Source organism: Microcaecilia unicolor, chromosome 1, assembly GCF_901765095.1.
Source record: "Microcaecilia unicolor chromosome 1, aMicUni1.1, whole genome shotgun sequence".
In the NCBI taxonomy this organism is placed as follows: Eukaryota; Metazoa; Chordata; class Amphibia; order Gymnophiona; family Siphonopidae; genus Microcaecilia; species Microcaecilia unicolor.
The window spans coordinates 272,570,345-272,591,309 of NC_044031.1; the positions used below are offsets into that span (position 1 = coordinate 272,570,345).

At 41.2% G+C, this 20,965-nt stretch overlaps 1 protein-coding gene across 1 annotated transcript in view; it reads left to right on the forward strand.

The window, feature by feature from the left end:
• LOC115472384 (nephrocystin-3-like) overlaps positions 1-20,965 on the forward strand; it is a 228,543-nt gene that overhangs the window by 177,234 nt on the left and 30,344 nt on the right. The window contains exons 22-24 of the mRNA XM_030206641.1: positions 591-832; positions 7,696-7,771; positions 10,099-10,226. Coding sequence (XP_030062501.1) covers positions 591-832; positions 7,696-7,771; positions 10,099-10,226 — 446 coding nt within the window. The remainder of the gene's footprint in view (positions 1-590; positions 833-7,695; positions 7,772-10,098; positions 10,227-20,965) is intronic.

Sequence of the window (20,965 nt, forward strand, 5' to 3'; positions counted from 1 at the left end):
AGTGAATGCTTGCAATTCCTCACACACACACACACACCCCATCTCCCTAGTGCCCTGTTCAACTGCACCACTTGCACAGCTCTCAGTACAGTCCTGGAACTTGGGATGGGATAGCAGGGGAGAAGGCTTTGGGAGGGGATAGCAAGGAGTATAGGATCAATTATTAGGGGAGAGGCACAGGGAAAGCAGTGTGGAATGCAGTAGCATGAGAGGGGGAGGTTCAGGGAGTGAAGCATGAGATGCAATAAGTGAGAAAAGGTACAAGGAAGAGTGGGATTTGGTAGTAGGGAACAGTCACAGGAAGAGGAGTATGGAATGCCGTCACAAGAGAGAGGCTCGGGGGGGAGGGGGGAGGAACATGAGATGTGATTATGGACGAAAGGTACAGGAGATGTAGCATGAAAAGCACAATTTCATTGGAAAATGCAGGAGAGAACTGTGAGAGGTAATAGCAAAGGAAAAGTGTAGGAAGAGGAGTCTGGGATGCAGTAGCTGGAGAAGGCTTATGGAGAGAGAGGATCATAGGATGTGGTAGCAGGCAAAATATGTTTGCCTTTTGATATGGTGACCTGCACTTTTGACTTTTTCAGGCTGTGGCTCCATTGCAGCGATCTCTAGAGATTCGAGAAACAGCACTTGATCCAGATCATCCCAGTGTGGCACAGTCTCTTCACCAGCTAGCAGGAGTTTATGTGCATTCTAAGAAGTTTGGCAATGCTGAGCAGCTATATAAGCAAGCTCTAGAAATCAGTGAAAATGCTTATGGTGCCGAACATCCACGAGTTGCTCGTGAACTGGATGCACTCGCTATGCTATATCAAAAACAAAACAAGTATGAGTAATTTTAATCATTTTTTTAAGTGAGATCCTGTAGATTATCAAAACTCCATCTGACTTTTATTTGCAGTACTGTACTTTTTTTTTCTCATCATTGCTAATGATATCAATCCCTGTTCTTTAATTTGCATTCTTCCCTCAATCTGATTCTTTTTTATTTGGATCAAGTATCTTTAATTTATATACTAATAATCAAAAAATATCTAAGTGGTTCGCAAACCATAAAAAGGGAAACAAATAAAAACAAGACATAGTTACAGTAGGAGGTGTATGTTACACATTTAATTTTGCACTTTTAAGCCTATAAGGCCAATTAATAGAAAACATTTTTTTAATCAAATAAGATATATATTAGGCAAGGCAGTTAGGGAAACTTGAAGCATTGCTGGGTTCCACTTGCAGCAATAAGCTATATTCTAAAATTTAGAATTAATGAAATGCTGAGTTAAAATAAGTAGACTTAAATTTTGGAAATGACATCCGAAGACAAATATCTTGAGGTTGCAGTAATCTGCTTATAGTTAGCAGACACTCAGACTCCCGGGGAGCTTTTTTGTTTTTCTTTCTGGGAAGTGCAGTGAAACCCTTCAATGAATGACTTTGTGCTGTTATAATTATAAAATGACTAGTAAAAAAAACCCCGTTTCTGATGCAAATGAAACGGGGGCTAGCAAGGTTTTCTTCAGAGTGTGCATGTGGGAGTGTGTGTCCCTGCCCTCTGCCCACTCTCCCTCCCCCCTCCAAGTCCAGTCCTTCAGTGTTGTTTCCTGCTGTTCTGTGTTTTTGTTACAGAGAGAGTGAGGGCATGTCTCTCCCCTCCCCCCTCTGAGTCCTTCACTGTTTCCTGGGATTTGGTGCTGTGCTGTTTTCCTTCACTCATGGGGAAACCGGATATCTCTGGCGCTTCACACTTCCGGCTGGAGGCTTCAGTGGTGCCTTTTATATATATAGATAGGAAGGAACCTGAACTATCAGGATAAAAAATAACTATAGCGCTGCGTACGTCCGGTAGCGCTATAGAAATAAGTAGTAGTAGATAGCAGTTTTCAGTAAGACTGGTACATGAGACTAAGGCATTTTCAAAAAGAATTTGGGGGAGGGATTAATAATTAAGGTGCTCATTTTCAAAGCACATAGACTTACAAAGTTACGTAGAGAGGCATTTTCAATATGACGGCTAAGTCTGACTTTGGACGTTTTGCTCAAAATGTCCAGAATCCGAATAGCAAATATAGCAATTTTTGAAACAGGAAAATGTCTTTATTTTTCAAAAATGGCCACTTGCTAGATATTGTTGTGCTCTGTGCGTTTCTTTTTGATCCGTTTTTGGGGAAAAAAAAAGCCCAAGTGAAAAACGTACAAAATCAAATTTTACCTTTCTGCATTTGAAACAGCTTTTTCCATATGTAAAGTATATGTAAATTACCCCTGAAAGTATACAGATCCATATAAAAAATGTATTTCATTTTGTTCTTGGTCCAAATAGCCTCAGTAAAGAGGTCACTCGTTATCATTAGTTGCTGTACTGACAGATCTTCCTATCAGATTATGAGGACTAATGGTGGGGCTATGAGAGAAGGTTCACCATCAAAATCTCTGAGGAAGCTCTCTAAAACGGAGCATTTGCTTCCAGTCCTTGAGGGTCTGGTTTGCAGGACCAAAAGGTGCAAATCAAGCTGGAACATACATCTAATAAATAGTCATTGTTGACATCATATGAAGTGGATCTCTGCAACCCTGGAGCTCTGGGATTGAATACCCCTGTTAAAAGCATAATTTCTTTTTCAGTTTAAATATCATAGTTTTATTTAACAGTCTAATACAAAACAATAACAATGCATTATTCGGCAATGCATTTATCCTTAAGAGCTCAGTTCTGCTTACATTTATGAAGACAATTTCTTCTTTCAGTAGCAACTGTTTCATGTGTGTCAGATATACCTAGTTTCACCACATCAAGGTTCAGAATAGTGTTGTCTTTCCAGTAATTTAAAATTAGTTTTTTAGTAATTGATAACAGAAAAGTTAACAAATAAGATTACTTTTAAGATTATTTTGACTTAATCCCCAACAATTTTCAAACTGTAATTTTCTACTGTGATGAGAAGTGTCATGGTATAATGTGCGTATATAGACTTTTCATTCCACTTTATTATATTTGAAATCCATATATATTCTACTACTGTCTGTAAAAGTAATATTGAATAAAAGTAGAGAGAGTGGGCAATCTTGCTTGTTACCCCTGTGAAGGCAAAGCAGGCCTGAGTAAGATTTGAGTAATCTTGATTTGGGAATTGTTATGGAGAAATTATTTCTGTCTTGATAATTTTATTTTCTTTAATTCTACCAAACCAGTCCAGAACATGTGGGTTATTTTCACTGACCAGTTAATGAAGACAAAGAAAATAGTTCTGTGTCATGCAGCTTTAGAATGTTTAGTAATTTGAATGACCAAGCAATGGTGTTCATGTTCATACTTCTGGTCAAATGTCATGTTCATCTATTTCTTACCAACAAGGAATTGTTAGACCCTACTGACCCAAAGTTCTTCAACTAGGTCAGGAGCTATTTCAAAATTGGACACTTCCAGTCAAATGTTATATTTATCCATTAGTGTTACCAGCAAGGCACTATTGTACAGGTACACAATCCTGGCATAGATAACAGATGTATTTCAGTACCAGTTCTTATCTCACAGATGACAGGCTGAACTGGGGATGACACTGCCAGCCTCGCTCATCGGGAGTCCTAACCTCCACAAGCTGCGCTCACCCACTAGGCTGCGGGTAGGTTACCTGCTCAGAAGCTAAGCTCATTATCTTGGTTGTTAAGCTGCCTCTCCAACTGTTCTGCAGTGTAGCTTCTTCTTAACTTTCTGCTATACTGGCAGCAGAAGGAGGGAAGGTGGTATGCAATTACCCCTCTGGAACCTGGTTTCCTTGCCTACTCCCAGGCAAGAGAAACAGTTCCACCTGACATGCAGGACTACTACTTTCAATGTGCAGGATGCTGTATCCCATAAGTTCAAAACTGCTGAAGGCAAGTGGAGAAATGCAGATTGCCTGGTTTAGAGAGCTGATAGACTCCGGAGGCTGTGCTCTAACTACGCTCGTTGCAGCAGCTTATCCTGAGTAACAGTGAATTGTCGTTAAGATGTTACAACCATAAAAACGGGGGCTCTCAGTGTCTAAACTGGAAACCGTGCTGAACAAAAGCACCAAAGACTCCTGCTTCACACTTGTTCCATCGAGGGCCAACGCCATAGAGCTGTAAGTGTGGAGATCAGTGAGTAAAAAGGGAGCTGTGAAAAGGCCTAGTAAAGCCCATGCCCACTAATATATAAAAAAGCTGTAAACACTGGCAAGAATCAAGCACATGCCCGTGTAATAGGGCCAAAGCATCCCTTGGTTCCGAAATAATCACTTGTAGGCCAGATATAGGAATAAGCTCTGTTATGGTGACGAAAAGTCCTTGACTTAATGTGGAATGTTGAACCACATTACGAAGGATGAATGAGATGAGGCATAACCTTGGCCAGTCTATCTGCCAACAGCTTGGAGTAAATTTTACAATCATAATTAAGTAGTGAAATACGCTTATAGTTCTTTGTAAGAAGTGGATCCCTACCTGGTTTAGGAAAAATGGTCATAATCACCTCTGTAAAGGAGCATGTACTTGCACGGGACTACACAAAAATGCATATATAACCGAAGCAATTTGAGAATTACCAGTTCTTGAAAAGATCCATAAAATTCTCTCCACCAGGCCTTTTATTGCCTTACTGATTTCTGCTCCCTTTATAGGACTATTCAGTGCATCAATCTGCTTGATTGTAAGAGTCTTAAAAGACTCCAAAAGTTGAGATTTTATCAGGAGTAGTGCCATATATGTATATATATGTGTGTGTGTGTGTATACACGTGCCCATAAAAAGCTTTCAACTGATTTGCTATCTCTAAAGAGTAGGTACATAGATCCTCTCCAGACCTAAAGGCATATATGCTACCACTACTCTTTGCGTTTTAAATAATTAGCAAGCTGGCGCCCTGCCCTATTGTGCTGCTCATAGTAGGAGGTACCGTCCTTGAGAAATAACGCACCTGCTGTCTCAGAACACTAACGTCCTAATTTCAGTATTGAGGGTTGCGAGTACTTGCTTTCAAATTTTATTCTGTTTAGCATTATCTCTCTGTATAAAACGCACCTCCAACGTTCTAATGAAGCCGGAAGTTGTAGTTGTGTAGATCGCTTTTGCCCATGAGTGTGTGCCCCGCCCTCGTGTTACAACGTGATGACGTCGAGGGCGGAGCACTCACACTCAGCAACTCACCGTGGGAGGGACAGAAGGAGGGAGGGTAGGGGATTACCTTGCTAGCACCCAATCGTCATGACGTCGCGAATCGCATCGCTCAGACACATAATGGACCTATCCACCACCCGAACATCATCAATCGCCGGCACAGAGAAGAGAGAAATGTGGCCGTCGTCAGCACAGGTACGCAACGGCGAATGGTTTTCTGCGGGAAAGGGGGGGTCGACAGGGTTGCAGCACGGGGGTAAAGGGGTCAGTAACGCCAAGGGCGGGGGGGTATTGAAATTGGAGGGAGGGGGAATCTGGAACTCGGTGGGAGGGCCGTGAGGGGGCCTTGAACTGGTAGGGAGGGGGGTCTCAATGAAGGGAGGGAGGGAGGGAGGGGGGTCTGGAACTCAAAAGGAAAGGGAGGGAGGGGGGCTGGAACTCGGGAGGGAGGGGGGTCTGCAATTTGGGAGGAGGGAGGGAGGGGGGTCTGGAGACGGGGAGGGGGGAATACCTTGTTAGCGCCCGTTTTCTTGCCTACCGAAACAGGCCTTTTATACTAGTAGGTAATAATTTCGCCATACAAGTATGCACATGACATGGTAATCTGCTGTCTCAGATTCACTGACATTCAGCAACTTGAAGATAGGTGCAGTTGGAGATTCTTTGCAAAAGGATCTCTAAGTATGGATACCGCGCTCTTACTAATAAAAGAGCTGCCAAGGTTGCTGACACCATTGAAGCTGGACTGTCCAAGATGTGGCTGAGACCAATGAATAAGACTTCTAGTCTTACCAGACTTTCAGAAATGGTTTCTTTCAGACCCAGAAATTTTAATCTCCACATCTGTAAGGGAGCAAAACTATAGCTTTGGAGGGAAAGAAGAAATAGTCTTCTAGAATTTACAATACCAGAAGGCAGATTTCAGGAGGACCTAATTTCAAGTGAGAGAGATATATATGGGAAAAAGGAAAAATGGCTGCCATTCCCGTGATTTATGTGAGAAGAAAATAGGGCAGCATGACCAACTGTAAATCTCCCTCTCTGAGAAGAAAGAAAGCCAAAGACAATTGTGTCTGAAGTCAGAGAAGTTTCCTCTTCCTAACCTCTGTATCTCCCTAACTGAGAGAATAAAATGCTGAAGTTGAGCAGGAAACACTGCAGGGCAAGCCGTGCTTGGCACACTCCACCAGTAGCTATAATAGGCTCTCCCAAACAACTAAGGCTGTTTCAGCAGGAGATGCTGCACTCACTAGTACCATGACATTAAAATAAGCCAGAAATGGAGAATACTATCAGTGGCTCACCAGGCCTGAAGGCTTCAAACTGGAGGAAATAATCTTAGCTTTTCCATACTTGTTATCTCAGAAGCTCAGCTCCAAAGCCATGTATTGTTGCCAGATTGAGACCGATTTGGCATCTCTTTGCCTAGTACCTTAAAAATTCAGCTTTTGTTTTATGGTGTGCTGCAAAATTCAGAGTGACGCAGTTCCTTCGTGCCTATAAGTTTGGTGCCTCAATTTCTATTTTATCCAATACTGTAAAACTTACAGTTTGGCACTTTTCTGCATGTTATCTCTGTGTCCCAGCAGTTAGACATCAAATTCTGCAGTATTTTTTTTTTAACATAGCACTTCTGTGCCTGTTACTTGTGAGGCTCAGCTTCTGTTTTGTGTTATGCTACAAAATTTAGAGACTGACTTGGCACCTCCATGCCTATTAACTCCTTGGTTGGTTTTTAATATTCAGTGCAGCCAAAACTTAGAACATGATGTGGCACCTACATGTCTGATATCTCTGTGGCTCAGCAGTTGTGTAGAGTAGTGCTGTAAAAATCCAGCATCTGACTCAGCACCTCCATGGGTTCGCTCTCACCCGGTTTCCATATCTCAGCTTCAGTTGCAGCAATACTGAGAGAAATTATGTTCCCGTCGTTTAACAGCACCTCAACTCCATAAGGGGCTTCACAGGGAGAAGGAGGAAGTAAGAGGGAAGGGACCCGAACTCTTCCAAGTATTCCCTAATTTTCTGCCTTTTTTAACCTCTATTTTCTTGATGGAAATATCTAGCTTTACTGTGACCAGTACCAACTGGCACAGGAGCTATCTTAGGGGGTCTTTTACCAAGGTGCGGTAGCATTTTTAGTGTGCTCTAATGTTTTGCACGCATTAAATCATTAGCATGTGCTAAAAATGCTACTGCGGCTTAGTAAAAGACCCCCTTAGTGTAAAGACCAGCAGTTGCCCCTTCTACAATCACCATAGAGAAATAGTGAGCATTCTAAGGCTGCATGATGCACTTGAAGGGCTATTCGCACAGAACTAGTTTGTTTTTTCTGTCACCATCTGCTGGTCAATGGATATAACCCACATGTTCTGGACCTGTCTGGTAAGGATTCTAAGGAAATAAAACGTAGCTATTTTGTATACATTTAGGACCAAAGCCAAACATCTTGGATGATAAAATAAAGCATAACTTTTCTTTCTCTCTTCTGGCTAGCTGCTGCTATTTTGTATTGTATTGTTGTCCTTCCCCTTATTTCTGTTCTCTTTTTTTCTTAAGGTATGAACAAGCTGAACAGCTGAGGAAGAGATCCCTGAAAATTCGTCAGCGAGTTGCCCGTTGGAAAGGAAGCATGGTAGGAAAGGTGGATCTGTAGCAAAAGATTAGACAAAACTCATTCCTTTATAATAACTCCTATCATGGGTACTTTCAACAAAATTTGAAGTTCTTGTTCATAGCATATCTCTGTTCATTTATTCAAATAGAGAATTAGCAGTCGAAACATAGAAAGAGAGAACAAGATGTCAGCTAATGACCATAAGACCTAACTCATCTACTTGTTTTCCTTTCTTAATGTAGTAATAGATATCCCTGTTCGCTTAACTTTTGGATTGCCTTTTCATCCCATTCCATTGATCCATTACTTTGCAAAAAAAAAAGTCTGATCATCTGTATGAGTAACTGGCAGAAAAAAGATGGACACTTGGATCTGTGGAGGTCAACTTTCGGCATACCCTATGAGTGCCCTTTTCTGCCCTGCTCCAATAAATTCTTAGCTAAGGGCAAAGAACACTAGATATTCAGGGGCCCTTTTACTAAAGCTTAGCATGCACTAAGTGCTAAGAAGCCCATAGATATAAAATGGGCTTCTTAGCATTTAGCGTGTGCTAACAGAATTAGCGTACAGTAAGCTTTAGTAAAAGAACCCCTTAGTTTAGGGTGTTAATATTTCTGTTAATTCTGATTGTTTATATAGTGATATTGAGACCAATATTCAAAGAGTTTATGCACTTTTATGCCCCTAAATTGGTTAAGGCCAAGTTCCTAGATTTATAATCTTTGTATCACTAAACTCCTAAATTCAAGATCCTAAAAAGTGGGTGACAAAAGTGGCAGACAGTGTGAGAGGGAAAAAGTTAAGGGCCTGATATTCAAAGTGATTTAAGCGAGCAGGAGAGGCTTCTACTCACTTAACTTATTCAGCTAGAGGGCCACCAATATTCAGCAAGACCTAAGTGGAGAGTGCCGTTAAATATTACTATTCGGCCATCTTGGAACAGGCAAAAGAGGGGCATTATAGGGATGGAGTTGGGGAGGACCTGGTAGTTATGTGAGTGCGGCTGTATTCAGTACAGGACCCATATAACTAAGCAGGCAGATAAGACCACACAAAAAGCAGTCATAAATATGCCTGCTTAGCTATGTGGGTGCTGGCACTGAATATCAGCTGGCACCTGTCAAACTTCCAGGTTGCTGATACAATTTTTCCCCCAATCTCCCCACACTCCTCAGGAAACTCCCCGATCCCTCATCACCCTTGATCCCCTAAGCATTTTCCCCTACAATCACTACCTCCCTCCCACTCTGGATCTAAACCCCTATGATCCCTTTCCATAATGGAAGCCCTGCCCAAAATCCCCCCCACCTCTCCACAACACCTCTTTATCCGCCAGAACTTACCCAAGGGGATTCCTGGTGTCTAATGAGACGGGATTGAAGTAGTCCCCTTTCCGAAAATGGTGGCACCCCTAGCGGTAATGCTACATAGCATCCTAGCAGCGTGTAGTGTGCAGTGTTGCAGAGTTCGTGGGCACTGTTCCCAGAGACAAGACCAAAGAACTTTTCCTGATAGTAACCAAAGAGAAGGAGTGCAGAAAAATAGTCTGTGTAACTTAGAATATTTTTTGATATGGCATGAAGAGCATGAGAGCATCTGCTATATATAGGGACTGGCACCTGTAGACTCGCCTTGTTATGGGCCTCAAACCTAAAACAAGATATGCAAGAAAAGCTTTCTGACACGCCATGGAGTGGAGGAGTGGCCTAGTGGTTAGAGCACCACCGGTCTTGCAATCCAGAGGTGACCGGTTCAAATCCCACTGCTGCTCCTTGTGATCTTGGGTAAGTCACTTAACCCTCCATTGCCTCAGGTACAGACTTAGATTGTGAGCCCTCCTGGGACAGAGAAATTTCCAGAGTACCTGAATGTAACGCACCTTGAGCTACTACTGAAAAAGGTGTGAGCAAAATCTAAATAAATAAATGTCATGGAGACCATCTCTTCGGAGATAAGGTGCAAAAGGTTGCTATACTCATTAAACTGCATAGTGCCACCCTTAAGACCTTCTTGAGGACCTCGTCCAGAGGGTATCAAAACAAAGAGCAATAGAGATCCTATTACTCTCACAGGCATAGGTATCCTCTACCCTCCTGCTCCTCCCAATCTAGACAGTTTCTTGCTCTTGCCCCAGACATCAGAGGGCTCAAAAGTCCCAGCTTCATCACAGACAAAACCTGAGACATGGTTTTGACTGTCTCCACAAGAACACTAATGTTCAGGCTGTTTTATTTGGATTTGGGACAGGATGCCAGTTTACATTTATTGACATGCACATGCATAGAAAGTAGAGAGAGACTGATTGAGAATGGATGTTGATGAGCTATTCTGTTTTGTCATTTTAGTATGGGTTTGCTCTGCTGAAACAACGTGCCCAGCAGTTGGAAGAACTCACCCTGGGAAAAGACTCACCTGACAGTGCTCGGACGCTAAATGAGCTGGGAGTCCTCTATTACCTACAGAACAATCTTGAGTATGTATCTCTTGTAGAATAAATGTCCTGCATCCATAAAGACCCTATTCACTTTGACAGTGGGGCTGGCCTGGCCAAACTGCCAGCAGCAGCAAAACAATAACAAAGTTTTCTTTTAGAAGGCAATCTCACTACCAGTGACAAAATTATTGACAGTATCCTCACCCAGGCAGAACAGTAGCAGGAGCCCCAAAGGTCTCATCAGAGACACATAACTTTATAAGTAACAGATATTTAATATATATGCATGTATGTATATATATATATATATATATATATATATATATATATATATATATATTTTTTTTTTTTTTTTAGTACTGATTTATTGTACTGTGAACCATATTGTTACCCAGTACATAGTTTTAAAACAGTGTACATCAATACTTCTCAGGCTATTGAGTCTTTTGATGAAACAGAGTGTAACGTAGTAAGTGACGGCAGATAAAGACCTGTATGGTCCATCCAGTCTGCACAACAAGATAAACTCATTTTACATGGTATGTGATACTTTATATGTATACCCAAGTTTGATTTGTCCTTGCCATTCTCAGAGCACAGACCGTGTAAGTCTGCCCAGCACTCTTCTTGTACTAAAAGTTCTGAAACTTAACGGCGAAGCCCCTTAAAATTTTCACTCAAGCCCATCCCTATGTATTCAGTCACGATCAGGGCGTTAACTGTAGAAATCTGCCCAGCACTGGTTTTGCTTCCCAACTACCAGCATTGCCACCCAATCTCCGCTAAGATTTCGTGGATCCATTCCTTCTAAAAAGGATTCCTTTGTGTTTATCCCGCATATGTTTGAATTCCATTACCGTTTTCAGTATCCACCACCTCCCTCGGGAGGGCATTCTATGTATCCACCACCCTCTCCGTGACAAAATGCTTCCTGACATTACTCCTGAGTCTGCCCCCCTTCAACCTCAATTCATGTCCTCTAATTCTACCTGTCTCCAGAAAAGGTTTGTTTGCGGATTAATACCTGTCAAGTATTTGAACGTATCATGTCGCCTTTGTTTCTCCTTTCCTCCAAAGTATAAATGTTCAAGTTGGCAAGTCTCGCCTCGTACGGTTTGCAACGTAAATCCCGTACCATTTTCATAGCTTTTCTTTGCATGGCTTCTAGTCTTTTTACATATTTAGCTAGATAACGGCCTCCAAAATTGAACACACTACTCCCAAGTGGGACCTCACCAACGACTTGTAGAAGGGGAATCAACTCCTCCTTTCTTCTGCTGGGTTATACTCCTCTCTATGCAGCCTACCATCCTTCTGGCCACAGCCGTTGCCTTGTCACATTGTTTCTTCACCTTCAGATCCTCGGCCACCAGCACCCCAAGGTCTCTCTCCTGAGTCAAGTTTACTAATCTCTCCCCTCCTATCTGATATCTCTCTTTAGGGTTTCTACACCCCAGACATTCAGCTATTTCAACTTCTCTTCTCATAGCAGACAGGCTTCAGTTTTTCAGCAGGCCCTACATTTGATGATAAAAGAGAAATAAGTCCTGGATCGTCCTGGAAAGACAAAACGGAACCTGTATACACATGGAGGTTATCTGCAGACCTCCTGCGCAAACACCTGTCTGCGGAATCAGAAAGAAGTAGGGAGATTGTGGTTGCCTGTCAAAGTGCCTTGCTCAGACAAATGGTGACTGAACCCACGAGGGAAGGGTCGATGCTGGATATAGTGCTCACGAATGGGGGTAGTGTTTCCGATATCCAGGTGGGTGCCCACCTATGTTTTTATTTATTTTTATTCACAGAATACAGGTTGAATTTGCAAAGTACATACTATAAAATCAAGTGTACAATTCAAGAACAGCAAAACGTGTTATGTAGTACAAATCCATGTCAATCTTTGTACTTTTGTGACAGCCTGCATTGTATTTTCTTATAGTTGTTTAGATCCCCCCATCCATTCTACCTTTCACTTCTCCAGACACTCCGTTCCATTTCTCAACAGTCACGCCCCTTCCCCTCCTTCTCCTTTCTCCCTAGGTGATTACATTTAGGCAATATGTCCACAGCATGACATACTTTCTATTATCTGGTCTACTGGTCTTGGAATAGATTCGCCTCTTGTGTGTGCCTACTTCCCTCATCTTTGTTTTCCATACCACTCCTAAAGCACCCTCTTCAGAGATCCAAAAATGTAAAATAGTTTTCCTGACCATCAGGAGTGAGATATACACCAACCTCCTATAAGGTTGTGATAGGTCTTGTATTATTAAAAGGGATTGATCCAGGTGCCCACCTATGTAATAGTGATCATCACACTCTATGGTTTGAAATAAGGGCGAAGGCGGAGTGTGGACGCATAAAACTCCGGATTTCAGATGTACTGATAAAATGGGGGAATATATGTTCTTAAATCTTGCAGTGCAGGTTAATGTGATTCAACAGAGATAATGTTTAATTCCCCTTTAATCTTGCAATTGTAAATCTTATTACCTTATAGGTAATTGGTGGAGAATAAAAATCAAAATATATATCTTAAAACTTATAAATACAGCACATGTTCTTAAAAACTAGAAATATTACCACATGCTTTGAGTAATTCCCCCTGTTCTTAAATATCATTTTGGGACTGTAACATTTCTTGTAACGTTTTGGTTAGGGCGGTGGGCTTTGGTCCTGGGGAACTGAGGAACTGAGTTTGATTCCCACTTCAGGCACAGGCAGCTCCTTGTGACTCTGGGCAAGTCACTTAACCCTCCATTGCCCCATGTAAGCCGCATTGAGCCTGCCATGAGTGGGAAAGTGCGGGGTACAAATGTAACAAAAAAAAAGAAGGAGCTGTTGGCGTGGGAAGGCGCAGAAGATGTGGAAAAACAGTGGTCCGAGCTAAAGGCTGCTCTAAATATGGTGACTGATCTTTTTGTGAGGAAAGTAAACAAAAACAAGAGAAGCAGGAAACCTATATGGTTCTCCAAACAAGTAGCTGAAAAAATAAGAGCAAAAGAGGCTTTGTTCAAGAAATACAAAAGAACGCAACGAGAGGATCACGGAAAAGATTATCGGATTAAACTCAAAGAAGCGAAGAGGGAAATATGGCTAGCGAAAGCGCGAGTGGAAGAAAAAATGGCTAAGGATATAAAGAGAGGTGACCAGACTTTTTTCAGATATATTGGAGAAAGGAGAAGAGATATGAATGGAATTGTGAGACTGATCATTTTTCAGCCTTAAACTTCTTTCTGCATCGTAGTCTAAACTTTCCTGTAACAAAGTGATAGCAAAAATGCTCTTTGGCTAACCTGTGGCGGGAACGGTACAGCCTCAGCTCTCCACCTGCCAGATGCCGGTACATGCACAGTAATCCTTCTGGGTACTCACCTAGCTTTTAAACATGGGGGGGGGGGGGGGGGTAATGCCCACCAATCAATTTCGTTGTTCAGTCCACGTGGGATCGCTGTCTGCCATTGGTAGATCAGACGTTCTTTACAGAGCAGCATAGACACAATATCCCCTGTGACATGCGCTGGTATTTGATGCAGTACAACAAATAGAATACCTATTTCCTTATGGTTCATCTGTACCCAATGTGATGCCAGTGGTGCCTCCTTCTTATGGTTTCGCAGATTGCTTAAGAGTTCTGCTATACGGTCTTTAATTCTGCGTTTTGTCTGCTCAATGTACCACTTGGCACAAGGACACCTGATGCCATATACCACCCGTGCAGACTCACAATTAGTCATGTTCCTCAGTACGTAATCTTTGCCTGTGACTGTATGTTTGGTCACAGAGGTTTTCCATGCATATTGGCAGTATACACAGTTTTGCAATGTGAGTGAGTCCAGTGGGACATGCCCAGCCACTGAGCACCATTTGCATATTTTAAAAAAAGAAAAAAAATAGCACATAGTATCACTAAAATTAGTTTGTTTTAGTTTTAGGTTTTTTTTTTTTTTTAGTTTGTGGTTTTCACTGGTAGGAGTTAAAATGTAATGCCAAGAAGTGTAGTGATGCACTTGGGGTGCAGAAACGCGAAAGAGATACCGAATAGGAGGGGAGAGATTAGTAAGCTCGACTCAGGAGAGAGACCTTGGGGTGTTGATGTCTGAGGATCTAAAGGTGAAGAAACAAGGCGACAGCCATGGCCAGAAGGATGCTAGGCTGCGTAGAGAGGGGCATAACCAGCAGAAGAAAGGAGGTGTTGATGCCCCTCTACAAGTCGTTGGTGAGGCCCCAATTGGACTATTGTATTCAGTCTTGGAGGCCGTATCTTGCTAAGGATGTAAAAAGACTGGAAGTGGTGCAAAGAAAAGCTATAAAAGTGGTATGGGATTTGCGTTGCAAACCGTACGAGGAGAGACTTGCTGACCTGAACATGTATACCTTAGAGGAAAGGAAAAACAGGGGTGACATGATACAGACGTTCAAATATTTGAAATGTATTAATCCGCAAATAAACCTTTTTCGGAGACAGGAAGGCGGTAGAACTAGAGGACATGAATTGAGGTTGAAGAGGGGCAGACTCAGGACTAATGTCAGGAAGTATTTTTTAAAGGAGAGGGTGGTGGATATGTGGAATGCTTTCCCGCGGGAGGTGTTGGAGATGAAAACGGTAACAGAATTCAAACGTGTGGGGTAAACACAAAGGAATCCTTTTTAGAAGGAATGGATCCACGGAATCTTAGCAGAGATTGGGTGGCGATACCGGTAATTGGGGAAAATGAGAGCTGGGCAGACTTCTACAGTCTATGCCCTGATTGTGACTGAATAGATAGGGATCGGCTGGAGTGTAAATTTTAAGGGGCTTCGACGTTAGCTCCAGAACTTAGTACAAGAACAGTGCTGGGTAGACTTATATGGTCTGTGCCCTGAGAAAGGCAAGGACAAATCAAACTTGGGTATACATATAAAGTATCACATACCATGTAAATGAGTTTATCTTGTTGGGCAGACTGAATGGACCGTAGAGGTCTTTATCTGCTGTCAATTACTATGTTACTATGATACTGCTATGTTACTAAGTCAAAGTTGAGACAGAGTTAAAGGCTCCATTTTCATCAGATCCCTCCAAATTTCCCCATGTAGAACATCACATTGGAAAAGACCCAAGAAGATCGACTGCAAGAGGGGTGAAGTCTGTGTTTCATGCAAATGCTGTGGTGTCTGGACTATTAGTTGAGTTTAACAAAGGCTATTACTGATATTTTTTTATTCTTAATTCTTAAGAAATCAGAAGGTAGAAGAATGATTTTTGGACCTGTAAAACCTAAAGAGATTCCTCATTTGAGAAAAGTTAATGATGTATTTATTTATTTAGAACTTAATATACCACTTTAACTATCAGACAGAATAAAGCAGTTAAAAAAAAAAAAATATATATATATATATAAAGAAACTACAATATTTTGATAGGAAAGGTAATACATGCACTCATAAAAGAACCTAGAACCTAAAACAAACTGACATATTATACCAGTTAAAAATCATTCTTCTCACTCTCCCAGGCACCAAGTACACAATGAGCCCCCTCAATCACCAGGAAAAGCCTGCTTAAATAACCATGCCTTCAACAGTGATTTAAATTTCTTTATGTTGAATTCCATTCATGTGCTCTAGACCTTAAAGTTGCATATACCCACATGTTGATTCAAACCCTTTCTCCATTTCATAGCACAAAGAGTTCCCTTTCGACTCTCAACAGCCTCCAGAAATTTCACCAAGAGGACTATTTACTTACAGTTAGTGTACACTCTCTGCTTCTGGGCCCATAGGAATATATTAGGCCTGTAGCATGTACTGAATGTTACTATATGTCCCCCAAACTTTCTAGTGGTAATGACTGCTCAGGCAAGCAGTCACTTCAAACCATATCTCAACTGCTAGAAACACTGGGTTTCATTGTAAGCTATTCAAAATTAAGCTTGCAGTCATTGCAACAATTCTAGCCTGCCTGACATAATAGCTTTTAAGCATAGGCTTGAACTTTTGGGGGTTCAATTCTGCACGTATATCTTTTGGAATAGTGTTCCATAAACAAGGCAGTAAACAGCTCTTTCCCTTGCCCAGACTCCTCTTATTCTAGTTTTTGATGGTTCCACCATCTGGCAATCCTGCAACGATCTAAGAACCCTTCCTGGAATACATGGAATTGTCAGGGTGTTTAAATAGGAAAGTCTTAACTCATTTAATGCCTTATAAGCCAACATCAGGATCTTAGAAGAAATTCTGAATTTAATTGGCAACCATTGGTAATGTACAAACAGTGGGGAAACGTGATCATATTTCTTATTTCCCAAACACTAAATTGCAACATTTTGAAGGGTTTGCAATCTCTTCAAAGTGTTACATGATAAACCTGCATATATCCCATTAGCATAATCTAGCCTTGATGTTATCAAGGCGCGTAATAAAGTATGGCTTCCTTATTGTAAATGTATTTTATGGACCGCAGTCTTCCCAAAATTACAAAACCCTCTTTCACCACCTTGTTGGCCTGGTCTTCAAATGTTAATCTTGAATCAATAAGTAGTCCCACATAACAAAAGCATTCCACCGGTTGTGTGGGATTACCAAATAAAACTGGTGTAATCGTGGACCTATTCCAGTACCCTGTAATCCAACAGACTTTGATTTTTTTTTTAACGTTTAAAACTAAAAAATGTTGAAACATCCAATCAGATAAAGCTTTAAGACCATTTTGCACTCCTGAAATATCCAAAGTGTATAAATCTATATGAGCTAAAATTTAAATAGCATCCATGTAAAAGAATGCACTTAAACCCATACTTTGTATCAGTGTCATAATGAGGCTTAAAAATATATTAAATAACATGGAGGACAATGCAGAGTCCTGAGGAACTCCACAGTTAATAGTAAAATTAGAGGAGAGCTGAGAAATTCAGGTTACTTAAAATGTTCTTTGGCTCAAAAATGAGTAAAATCACTCAAGAACTACCCTTGTAATACTAACCTCTCGCAGCCGTTGTAATAATAGTGAATGGTCTATCAAATTGAATGCTAACAATAGATCCAAAAATACTGCCAGTACAATAGGGCCATTGTCTAAGTCCTCATAAACTTCATTTACAATTGCTGTAATTAGGGTCTCTGTACTTTGGCCCTCTCTAAATCCTCTCTGTCAGAGATGTAAATTCTGTACAGATTCTACAAAACTTACTAGTTGTTCCAAAACTAATTGTTCAATAATTTTATCTGTGAAGGGCAAATTTGAGATGGGCCTTATAACAGCTTTAAGCCTGTCCAGTGGCGTTCCTAGGGGGGCTGACACCCGGGGTGGATCGCTGATGCGCAGCAACCCCCCCCCCCCCCCCGGGTGCATGCCGCTGGGGGGGGGGGGGGGCACGCGCGTCTGTCCGTTTGTTCCATGCTCCCTCCACCCCGGAACAGGTTACTTCCTGTTCCGGGGCAGAGGGAGCATGGAACGAATGAAGAACAGGCGTGCGCAGCACCCCCCCCCCCCCCCCCCCAGCGGCATGCACCCGGGGCGGATCGCCCCCCCCCCCCCCCCCCTTGGTACGCCACTGAGTCTGTCTGTGTTTAAAGTCTAACCACAGCATGTTTCCAGGGCTTGGGAACTATCCCTAAATTCAGCCTCTGATGTATCATATGTAATAAGGGCATCAAACCATATCTGTCTCTTTTAAGCCAAAAAAAATTGGCATAAAGTCCAAGTACTAACTAGTATGTTTAACCTTTGCAATAATCTTAAAGATTTTTATGAGAGAACAGGACTGAAAACTGGCTCATTGGGCTACAGATAATAAATGCTTTCTTTCTGACAAATTTTCTGTTTGCTTTCTTGGCCGCCTCCACACACTGGGCAGATGATTTCAGCATATTGTCCATGATAAAACTGAGATCCTTTTCTTGGGTGCTGACTCCTAGCTACAATTTGGATTATTCTTCCTAATGTAAATCACTTTGCACTTGTCCACATTAAATCTCATCTGCCATTTGGATGCCCGGTCTTCCTGCAATTTTTCACAATCAGCATGCATTTTAACAACTTTGAATAATTTTGTGTTGTCTGCAAATTTAATAACCTCACTTATCATGCCCATTTCCAGATCATTAATAAATATGTTAAACAGCACCAGTCCCAGCACAGATCCCTGGGACACTCCACTATTCACCCTCCTCCACTGAGAGAATTGGCCATTTAACCCTACCCTCTGTTTTCTGGCCATCTACCAATTCCTAATCCACAACAGAACATTGCTTCCTATCCCATGGGTTTTTAATTTTCTTAGGAGTCTCTTATGAGGGACTTTGTCAAATGCTTTCTGAAAATCTAGATACACTACATAAACTGGCTCACCTTAATCCACATGTTTATTCTCTCATTCAAGAATTGAAGCAAATTGGTGAGACAAGAATTCCCTTGGCTGAATCCATGTTGACTCTGTTCAATTAAACCATGTTTGTCCTTGTGTTCAGTGATTTTATTCTTTATAATAGTTTCCACTATTTTGCTCGGCACTGAAGTCTGGCTTACTGGTCTGTAATTTTCAGGATCATCCCTGGATTCCTTTTTAAAAATAGGCAATACAGTGACCACTTTCCAATCTTTAAGTACTATGGATGATTTTAACAACAGGTTACAGATCACTAATAGCAGATCTGAAATTTCATATTTGAGTTCTTTCAGTACTCTGGAGTGTATACCATCTGGTCCAGGTGATTTACTACTCTTCAATTTATCAATTTGGTGCAGTACATCTTCCAGGTTCACAGAGATTTCTTTCAGCCCCTCTGCATCGTCACCCTTGAAAACCATCTCTGGTACAGGTAGATCTCTTACATTTTCTGTAGTAAAGACCAAGGCAAGGCATTCATTCAGCCTCTCTGCTATGGCCCTGTCCTCCCTGAGTGTCCCTTTTACTCTTTGATGATCTAATGGTCCCATGGATTCCCTCAGAGGTTTTCTGCTTCTGATATACCTGAAAAAGTTACTATGAGTTTTTGCCTCCAAGGCAAGTTTCTCTTCATATTCTCTGTTGGCCTTCTATATCAAGGCTTTGCATATAACTTGACAATGCTTATATTGCTTCTTGTTTTCTTCATTCGGATCTTTTGTCCATATTCTGAAAGATGTTCTTTTGGCTCTAATAGCGTCTTTCACTTCTCCCTTTAACCATGCTAGCTATTGTCTGCTCTTTTTTCCACCTTTATTAAAATGGTGGAGTACGTCTGGTCTGGGCTTCCAAAATGGAATTTTTAAATAATGTCCATGTCTGATTTAAAGTCCTAACCTTTGCAGCTGAGCCTTTCAGTGTTTTTTAAACCATTTTCCTCATTTTATTATAAATACTATGGCTGTACCAAATATTCATATTAAATTCGATTTGGCCCCGAATAGTGCCCCAAATACAATAATCTGGGGATCTACTGTACTAAATCCTACTGAAATAAACACTTGATCTCTGATTTCATGTTGCTTCTTTTATTATTTATGTTAAAGCTCGATGCCTGGTATTCGTATTCAGCCGAATAATATTTTTTGTTATTTTGTATTCTGCCAAATAGTAAAATATGCTGATCAGTAGAGCTCAGTTACCCTTTTGAAAATTAAATGTTGCTACAGTAGATTTCCTTAGTGACTGCACTCCAGTTTTTAAGTCAAATTTGATCATGTTAATGATCCCTGTTTCCCAGCGGATCCAACACCATTACCTCTTGCACAAGTCCTTCATTCCACTAAAGATTAGATCTAAAATAGCTCTCCCTCTTGTCGGTTCCTGGACCAGTTGCTCCAAGAAGTAGTCATTTATTACATCTAGAAATTTTACCTCCCTAGCACTCCCTATATGGCATTTAACCAGTCAATATTGGAGTAATTGAAATCACCACAATTCTGAAGATTCTACAATGACTCAACTGTTCAAGGGTGAATATAGACTCCCAATTATGAAAGTTGGTGGAGAAAAAAGACCTCTGTGAAACCGGACACTCCTCTTTTTTAAGGACACGCCTTTTAGTTAGAGAGGGGACCTCCTTAATCATCAGTCTCAAAAAAAACTCCACATAAACTCCTTTCATACTGTGTATGCCATAGCACCCTTTCAAACACTCATATCTGAAGACAATACAACGTAACGAAAAAAACGTTACTTAGCTTGGATGGTGAAACGAACTTAATTTTCTTCCACGTATCCGTGCATAATCTTGCTTAATCCTTTTTTTCACGCTCATCGATTCCTGACAGGGAAGCCCTGTTTCGCCACAAAATGGCTGCATCAGGGGAAAGTATTTCAAAAACACCTCCAAGTAACTAACACGCCTTCACTGCGTCCTCTGGCATCCAACATGAAATGGCAGTCCTTTAAAAGGTGTGTCCTTTAAAAAGAGAAGTGTCCGGTTTCACTGCGAGGTTCCCTCTCTAACTAAAAGGCGTGTCCTTTAAAAAGAGGAGTGTCCGGTTTCACTGAGGTCTTTTTTTTCTCCACCAACTTTCATAATTGGGAGTCTATATTCACCCTTGATTGTAGAATCTTCAGAATTGTGGTGATTATATTCTACAAGTTCCATAATTTGCAGTAATTGAAAGCACCCATTATTATACTGTTGCTGACTTTTTGCTAGCTTTTCTAATTTCTATTAACATATTTTCATCTGTCTGAACATTCTGGCTCTGGCCTGGTGGACAGTAGTATAGCTGTACGCTTATATTCTTTCCCTTCACATATGGAATTTCTATGCATAAGGATTCCACGCTGCTATACGTTTTATGCAGAATTTTTATTTTGTTTCACTCATACAGAGCA